Source organism: Phoxinus phoxinus (genome assembly GCF_949152265.1).
Source record: "Phoxinus phoxinus genome assembly, chromosome: 7".
Classification (NCBI taxonomy): Eukaryota; Metazoa; Chordata; class Actinopteri; order Cypriniformes; family Leuciscidae; genus Phoxinus; species Phoxinus phoxinus.
In genome coordinates, this window is record NC_136882.1 from 33,159,715 (window position 1) to 33,169,196 (window position 9,482).

Below are 9,482 nucleotides of genomic sequence, written 5' to 3' on the forward strand. Positions count from 1 at the left end.
ACACGGATCATTTTGTTTTAGAGTTGGGGTACTCGAACTCGGACTCGGACTCGAGTCCGGTCTCGAGTCCAATTTTGAATGGACTCGGACTTGTCACGCACTCGAATTAATTTGTACTCGGACTTGACACGGACTCGGGACATTTTAGACTCGGAAAAATGTCCGAGTCCAGTTGAGTCCGGGCACTGGATGACACAAAACTAAATTTTGTGAATTTTTTTTATTCAAAAACGAAACGAAACAACGTTGTTTCAGCGTTGAGCATTGTAGCCAATCACAGTTAAGTGCATAAACACAGTGGCAAATCAGAGGCGTTTTAGAGTCCGCATGCAAATAATTCGCTCAAAATGTATTTTTAGAATCAGCATGAGCTGTATCCTTTCGCAAATCCCCTCATAAACAACAAAGTCTCTCTAGACGCAATATAAATAAGATATTCACTGTGCAGTGCGGACAACTTCAGTCAGTGTTTATGACCAGAGTTTTAGGGAGAGTGCCGAACGCGGTAAGTGATGGCTTAAAGGGAGCGCTGTTGACAATCTAAATAGTTTTGTTTTTCATACTTCTAGAGGACCAGTGGTTACATTCACACTGTAAATTATAAATAGTGATAACTGCATTTAAATGTGGGATTGAATCCACTTAATTTTTGTCCTTTGAGTCATGAAATTGCGATGATTTGACACATAGCAACATAAGAACGTGATAACCATAGCAACATTTTGCCGTCTAATAATGTTATCATTTTTGTTGCATTTATACTTTAGTCATAAGTTTACATACTCCTTGCAGAATCTCCAAAATGTTATTTTTATATGTTTTTTTTTAATAAGACGGATCATACACATTGTTTCTATTTAGTACTGCCCTGAAAAAGCTTTTTCACATAACAGATGTTTAATACCCTAAATAAAATACAAACACAAAATAAAGACAAATTACATAGGCTCGATTTTAATATTGTGTCATTACCTGAATGATCCACAACTTTTTTTTCTTTTCTTTTTTTTTTTAATGGTTGAGGAAAAATCATCCAGCTCCTGCACATTCTTTGCTTTTCCAGCATCTTCTGCATATTTGACTCCTTGCTAGCAGTGACTATGATTGTAAGATCCATACTTTCACACTGGTGACAACTGAGGGACTCATACACAACTATTACAAACCCTGCAAACATTTAGTGATGCACAAGAAGGAAGCATCCGTTAAGAGCCAAGAGGTGTAAACTTTTGAACTGGATCATTGGTGTAAATTGGTCTTATTTGTTTAAAAATGCATTCATTAATTTAGTCCAACCCTTCAGAGGCTAAATAAGATATTAGCATGTACAACACAATAAGAAAAAATTAAACATCATCATCTTGCTCAAAAGTTTACCCCTGGCTCTTAATGCATCGTGTTGCATTATTAAGCATTCCCTTGCAGATTCTAAAAGATGTACAATAGGTAAACGTATGACTGTAACTATACATTGCAATCATTTTGTAAGGTTTAAAATATTCATTTAAGAGCTCAGTGTTGAGACCTTTCGCCGGGATTTGATTGACAGGTGATCTGACCAATTATAATGCAGATACACGCCATTTTTGTTCGACAAACAAACCAAATCAGTTAGTAGATTAAAGGCAGTGGACTTGAACTTGAAAAATAGTGTGTATTGATTTCTTTTTTAGAAATTTGTGCTATAACTAGAAGAGATTATCAGTTCACGTGCTGCTTGAACGGAGGCCTACACATTAAAGCACCACAAAACAGTATTTATCGTTTGAATTTCATAAAAATTTAAACTGAGACTTTATTTCAAACCAAAAGTACCCTGCTCTGTCTTGTCTGTTGGCACATTGTTAGTGTCCTCTTTGCTCCGACCGAGAACATGTGGAGTGAGAGAGGAATGGCTTGTCGGACGTAGCAACAGTAACCAAGAGGGGCGGGTCTTTGTGAAAGGTCAATTTCAAATCATTTAAATCTTTGTGGACTCGGCCGGACTCGACTCGGACTCGGATGTTAAGGACTCGGACTCAAGTCCGACTCGACCCTCTTTGGACTCGGACTTGGACTTGTACTCGGTTGTTAAGGACTTGGACTCGACTCGGACTCGACAAAGGTGGACTCGGACCCAACACTATTTTGTTTCAAGCCAAGTCATATTTTGTGGTCTATTTCATGATTTATGATCTTACCTTTGACAAGTAGGTAGCAGGAGGTGCTGATAGTTCCAGCCTCACTGGTAGCAGTGCAAGTGAAGCGGCCACTGTCTTCAGCAAAGGCCTCACGGATCACCAAGCGGGCATAACTGCTTTCATAAGTGATCTGGAAGTCAATGGAGTTCTCGATTCTGTAATCCTCTCTGAACCACATAATAGCTGGGGTGGGGTGGCCTGAAATCTGGCACTCCAGAGACACAGACTCTCCTTCGGTAACAGTCACATTCTTTAAACCCTGGGCAAAGTAAAAACAGAATTTCAAAATCTAAGTAAATATTTTAACCTGGCAAGATATCATACACTTATTCAAAATTAAGAAAATTAAATTTTCACTCTGTGTTGTACACTTTCATGTGTACATGAGTGTTCATTTACTCACAGCCACAATAGTTGGCGGCATCACTTGCTCTTTTGTTAGGGATGGGATTGCTGCAGTCTCAACAATCTAAATAGCAAAAAAGAAACAATAAAATGAAAATGTATTATTAAATAATTATCATTATTTTATAATCTTTCTGCTGCTTTTTCATTCAAGCTTTTTCAAGCATGAGTGGTTGAGATGGAAAAGCAAATACAAATCAGAAGGTTGTAACAGTAAAATATAAAAGGTGATTAATGGGTAAAAGAGAAAAACATGGTAAAAGAGAATAATTCCTCTAATTCCTGAGATCTGTAGAGGGCTGGTTGTGTTCATAACGGTCAAAAGGCAGGGGGCGATATTGTAACTGGATTAATTCGAGATGATTTCAGTCAGATTAACAAAATTAATCTACACAACAAACCTGTGTGTGCCCCCTGTAAATACGTTGTTTACTGTAAATACGTTGTTTTTTTTAGCTATCATAAACTGTATTATTATAACAAAATATAAATTCAACCTTAATTGCATTTAATTAAAATGTAGTATATTACACAAGATATATACTAATTATCAATGTGAGGTTGAATCCTAATTTTAAAGTCAAAGAATATTTAGTTTGTTCACTGGTGAAATAGATTCATGGCAAACAGTGTCCAATTCTTGGCACACTTTTGTATCATTCTATTATAAGTCCATCACATGACACAAGCTATCTCTAGAGCTCAGCAACTGTGTACATCCATCACAGTCCGCTTATATACACCAAATAACTCTTAGTCTCAGTGTTTGGTCAAATGCTCAATTACAATTACCTACTACTGCCTTACTGACAAAGCAGGACATTTTTGTTATCTGATCCACATTTATACACATATAGTTTGTGTTCATATTATGTTTATATTAAAACATTTTGCTGGCTAAAAAGGTTGGTTCTATAATATATTTATTGAGAGATTCACTGTTTGTCTGTCACTGTGCGTGCTTACCTCTATTCAAGAGATTCAAAACAAACATGATTAATAAATTGTTGTGAGTACTAAACCTTTTAGAAATACAACTGATCAACTTCTAGAAACAATTAGGCCGTTAGGCATATGCACTTTTCTCACTTTAAGAGTAAGAAGCAGACAATATTGTGCAAATACAATAAATACAAACTTTGGCAATGGACAGACAAAAATAGTTTACCTATTCTGATTAAAGTAATATAATTTCAGTAATGTGGTTTAATAGTGTGGAGCAAATTTAGTCAGATGGAAGAAAATCTTTATGAATAAGCGTATGTCCAGACTCCAGTTGATATATCAAATATCAGTTAAATTACATTAAATCCGTTAAACTTCAAATTGCAAGTTAGTAAAACTTGCTGGGCTAGTTTGCAAAAGGAAGTGTGATTATTTAAGGTGTGATAACTGAAAAATGGTGAGAAAACAATCACCTCTCCCCCACTGCCTCTGATGTGGATTCCTTTGCACTTTAGGTAACACTAACAGTAGTCTCAATAATGTGTGTGGTCTCCTTTTCAACTCAACCCAGTAGAAAATAAAGCAGTGCTTTAAGTGGGCCGGTACGCGCCGGTACTCAGTACCGCCACTTCCAAATATAGCTCTTGAGCGTACCGCCACCTCTCCGTGCGCCCAGAACGTGCTTTTAGCGTACCGGTACTCTCATTTGCACATCTGTTTTAATCCTTTGGCTGCGCTGCCACTTTTCAGAGCGCCCTTCACAATGCACGCTTCCTAATTCGTCCCACCGAGAGCAGAGACTACAATACCCATACACCCTTGAGTTTTACAAGTGAAAAGCGCATGCGTCGCTTTTGCCGTTGTCATGTCAACAACTCAACGTGGTCCGGAGAGGGTGTGTGAAACGCGCAACCATATATATAGTAATATAAACATATAATAGCTGCAGTGATCGGTTAAAATACAATGAACACTTAATATGCTCTCATGGCTTCAGACTAGTAGTAAAAGAACAAGGTCAGAATCAGAGGACTCGCTGGCTGACACCCCACCAAGCCAGAATGATATCGCTGCATATTTTTCAGGGGTAAAGAAATGAACCATCTTCAAGACTCATGTTTATGTCCTACTGTTCTATGGTTACTATGTTATATAATTTATTTTATGTATATTTTGTTAAAAAAAAATTCAATAACCTTTTGCACATTTTATTTATGTTCAGTAGCTCTTTCTAGCTCAAGCAAATCCACAAACTAATAAAAGGATATATTATTTTGTATAAGGTCGTCTGTTGACTTCTTTATAAAAAACCCATTCAATATAATTGTTGTTACCCTTAGGGGAGGAGGGGAGTCAGCAAAAAAAAAAAAAAAAAAGAGTACCGGCACCTCTTTTGGGCCACTTAAAGCACTGAAATAAAGTATCTTAAATATTTCCAAATTACCTTTTGTCAGTGACCACACACATATTATTACACTTTTATTGTTTATTTCAAATGATATTTTAAGCACTTCTTTATTTTTTATTAAAATATTTTGATTATTCATTACTTTAAAATAAAATCCAAGTAATTAATAGTTTTTCTTTCATATTATCACAAAGACAGAATGTTACATTTTACCCACTAGAGATCATAGTTGCAAAAATAGACCTACTTCTTTGACAGCGACTCCACTGGCTTGTTGCTGCATAGCAAAAGAACTTTCCCATTGCTGCTCCTTATGGACAAATGTGGATGAGGTCTGAACATATGAGGCCCCAGTAGTCATGCTGGTATAGCTGGACTCTCCCACATAACCCTCCTGCTTCCAAGGAGGCAGAACATCTGCAGCCTGTGCGACTTGTTTGTGTAAAGTCATTGGAGACTTCACTGGTCTGATAGGGGACACAGACAGTCTTGAAGGGGAAGTAGGCCTAAAATAAAACATATAAAAACAGAATTAACAAGGGACAAATGCTATGTAAGAAAGATGTTTAATGTATTATAACAATAAACAGAACACAGATTCATCTTTACCCTTTTGTGGGTGAGGGAACAAATTACTTTCCATTATATAACAATCACTTTCACTATTGATTTTTTATCTGCAATATATCTGCAACTAAGTAGTAATGATGTTGAAAATATACTTCACCTGTGAGATGTGTGAATGGGGGCTTTAACAGGCCTCACAGGAGAGGGTGACTGATGGCGCGTAGCTGACACCTTTGACACCCCGGTTGGTGGGGTTGGGGACTTGGAAGTCGGCTTTGGAGGCACACGAGGTGGTGTCTTGTGAGCCAAATCACCATACTCTATTTCCATTTCCATCATGGCTGTGGACTCAAAGGAGGCTTCCATTCTCTGTGAATGACAAATAACACTGAGTTAACATGGTCTTTTGCTGTCAGCCTCATGTGTAATTTTGTCAGAATGTTAACTACCTTTTCAACTCTAGCCTGGCGAGTCTGTGAAATCTGAGAAGTTGAAACAAAAGTCTTGGTCTTCTTTGCAGGCACTTCAACCTCCTCACCTGACATTAAAATAGGAAATATTTAAAGATCACACTATATTACAAAAATGTCAAGTTATTTCATTAGGAAATAAATATCAAACCTTGAACCAGAAGTTCAGCTGTAGAAGTAGTACGTCCACTGCTGTTAGAAGCACTGACAGAATAAGTTCCAGAATCTTCTGGGAAGGCCTCGGCAATCAACAAACTGTAAAGGTCTCCATCTTGAACAATCTGAAAGTCAGCAGAGCTCTGAATCTCAGCTCCCTCTCTGTAAAACTTCACCACAGGTGCAGGGATTCCTGTAACTCGAACATCCAGTCTCACTTGGCTCCCTTGTCTAACAGTCATACTCTGTAGTCTTTGAATGATGTTTGGGGGCGCAGTTTCCGCTTTGAGGCAAGCAAAGAAATAGTTTTATGTTTGTTTGACATAAAAAGTCACTGGCAGAAAAGTACAAAGCTGTTTCAAAAGTGATTGCTTACCTGTAACCAGTAGTTCAGCGGTGCTAGTGGCTTGTCCAGCGCCATTGGTGGCTCTCACAGAAAATCTTCCGCTGTGTGCGGCTGTCACGGCGGGGATCATCAGAACAGCGCGGCTATCGCTGAACGAGATCTGAGCGCCGGGCAGAGCAGCAGCAGTAAGAACCTGACCATCACGAAACCAGCTCACTTCTGGAACTGGATTACCTATTGAAAAATATTAGAGGACATTATTAATAAGCAATTCTAGAATAGTATTTCTCAATCTTTTTGTATATATCACACTATAGCCTCATCAGTAAAGCTCACCCCTTCATCAATACCAAAACAGCAATGTGTTAATTTGAACTCATGTAATTTCCTTTTCGCAGCAATAATATTTTTATTTTAAATTTGGGTTAACAAAGTTTGGGTTAAAATAGCAAAATCTAAATCTTTCCAGTTAATAATGACCTGACCAGTCCTTACCACTAACTTGAGCCTCGAATGTTGCAGCACTACCCTCTAGTGCCACAACGCTCTGAAGCGGCTGTGTAAATGTTGGAGCTTGTGTTGACATGGTGGAAGGCAGCCTAGAAAAGAACAGAATAGAGTAGTGAATACGATATTACAGTCAGATAATCGTTTAATGAACAATGAATCAATTAGAAATACAACAGCATTACGGTCTGTTACATGACAAACTAGAAGGGCTATTTTTAGCTGTAAAATAAATGAACTGACTAATCACTAACACCCCCTACCCCCACCGACACCTGGCCATCACCAGCCTGTCATTTGTGAGAACTGTGAACGAAGCTGTTGAGTGTCAGGTCAAGTACCCAATTGAATATGTTAGAAATGTGTTAAACAGCAACTGTGAGCTGTAAGATCAGGCTAATTAAACATAACTAAAAAGTCATAATCAACTAAACTATTTCAACATTAAAACATCTGGCATAATAGGATCTAGGTGTATCCAATGTTTCAAATAATCGCTTACAAATGAAAATAGGACTCAATTTGGGAGCTTTAGGTGACCTTTTTCTTGTAACATCTAATATGCAATGTTAAAAAACAAAATCATATAGCCTAAGCAGCAAAATAGTTTGCATTCTTATTGTTTCAATACACAAATTAAGTCAATGTATTTGTACATAGTATTTCATTCAAAATATCAAACAAGTATAGTTTGCAAATGTTTAAGTAAAATAGCCAAGTATGAAGAATTTTTATATCTTAAAAATCAATTTCCAAGCTTCTGAAAGTTGGTCATCAAACAGCCATGATGATTTAGTGCTTTAAATGAAAAACTTCACCTATAAATATATCTGCTTCAAATAGCTTGTACAGGTATTTCCCATGCATAATACAATATTATTTATCTTTAGTCTGTGTGATCTTGTATATAAAACTAAAATAAACAAGATTTTTGATTGGATTATATTAAACCATAATTGATATCATGGTCTTTGTTAAATGACTCGGCTCAAATGGAATTGGACTCAGTTGAAATGGAATATTTTTAACTACTTAACATGAGAAAGAAAGAAAGAAAGAAAGAAAGAAAGAAGGAAAGAAAGAAAGAAAGAAAGAAAGAAAGAAAGAAAGAAAGAAAGAAAGAAAGAAAGAAAGAAAGAAAGAAAGAAAGAAAGAAAGAAAGAAAGAAAGAAAAGCCATCTGTAGGAAACCAACAGGTAAGTGGGGACACACATTGTCCATAATATGACTCACAATCACAGTCAGAATATTTGTGTAATAAATATCAATAATAGACAGAAAATGCCGATACAAATTTAATTCAGACTAAATGGCATCATGTCTGAAGGCTGATATTCAGTATGACAGAAATGGCAGTCTCCAAAAATAATCTGTCCCTTGTTTGATTGACAGTCACCATGTGGCACATAGCTGGAGGTGCAACTGATATCTCTGCTGCTGATTCCCTTAAAAAGACATCATGGCCCAGCTAGGTCACCACTCTAATGCTATCACAGGCTATTCTTGGCTATTCTGAAATCAACATTTAATAACCTAGAGAGATTATGTTTTATAATATTCTTGAGAATTAACACAGTATGACTACACTATCTCATCACCCTTCTAAAACCTCAATCAAATAACACATTGTAAGCAACAGCACTTTTATTTTTCTTTAAAAAGGTGTTCAAGCATGTATCATTGTAGCTTATATAGCATGTATCAAGACTTGCTTTAATGGCTGTGTTCTACAGAGTAAATGCCACTTACTTGTATCACAAGGCTGCCTATACTTGATGGGACTGTGCCCAGGTGGCTAGTGCCTCAGCAACAATCCTCTTATCCAAAATGTTTCCAGAAAATCCAAGGTGAGAACCGTTGGGCCCCGTTATAACCCAAAAAACAAAACTACACAGGGTCTAAACCGTGTAGTTTTGCTTTTCCCTTGCAATCCCTACACCCGAGGCAAGGCTGGGAATGCTCCAACTGCTCAGAACTGCTAATATAGTTGTTTTAGTTTATATACCTCAAGCCTAGACTGCATCATCACTTTCAAGCCACTCCCAATTGGCCAAAGCATCATGGGAAAGCGATGCATTTTATGCAACTTCACACCTGTTACTCAGTGGCCCCCTCTCTCAAGTTAATGCAAGCTTGATATGCCTTAGCCTCACCATGGAGTTTATTTACTACATTGGGTTTGTGGATTCATTGTTCATGCAAGTAAATGGTTATGTTCATGCCCGATTCAATGATATGCAATGCTGAAAACCCTTATGGCAGTCATTAACCTGTTGATGACCAAAAGGAGAGACTGGCTGTCCCTGTCACTCAAAGGAAGAGCAAGGCAAGGCAACCCCCACAAGGGACGGATATACTGGTTACAGAATGCTTGCTAACTGTGCCTATTTTTGAAATGTGTTACAATCATCCAAGGTCTTGATGAACAAAACATTACATTTCACAACTTTGATTCAATGGCTCTGTTAATAGAAAAAAAATGCACTGCTTTAGCAACA

General features: G+C 37.3%; 1 protein-coding gene across 7 annotated transcripts in view; it reads right to left on the reverse strand.

Annotated features, from left to right (window-relative positions):
• Positions 1-8,978, reverse strand: part of ttn.1 (titin, tandem duplicate 1) — a 138,150-nt gene extending 129,172 nt beyond the window's left edge. For all 7 annotated transcript variants that reach the window (XM_079617489.1, XM_079617488.1, XM_079617487.1 and 4 more), the window contains exons 1-9: positions 8,734-8,978; positions 6,973-7,076; positions 6,508-6,711; positions 6,127-6,414; positions 5,955-6,043; positions 5,666-5,874; positions 5,186-5,444; positions 2,584-2,649; positions 2,181-2,439 (exon numbers count right to left, since the gene is read on the reverse strand). In XM_079617489.1, coding sequence (XP_079473615.1) covers positions 2,181-2,439; positions 2,584-2,649; positions 5,186-5,444; positions 5,666-5,874; positions 5,955-6,043; positions 6,127-6,414; positions 6,508-6,711; positions 6,973-7,063 — 1,465 coding nt within the window. In that variant the 5' untranslated portion in view covers positions 7,064-7,076; positions 8,734-8,978. The remainder of the gene's footprint in view (positions 1-2,180; positions 2,440-2,583; positions 2,650-5,185; positions 5,445-5,665; positions 5,875-5,954; positions 6,044-6,126; positions 6,415-6,507; positions 6,712-6,972; positions 7,077-8,733) is intronic.
• Between the last annotated feature and the right edge of the window lie 504 nt (positions 8,979-9,482).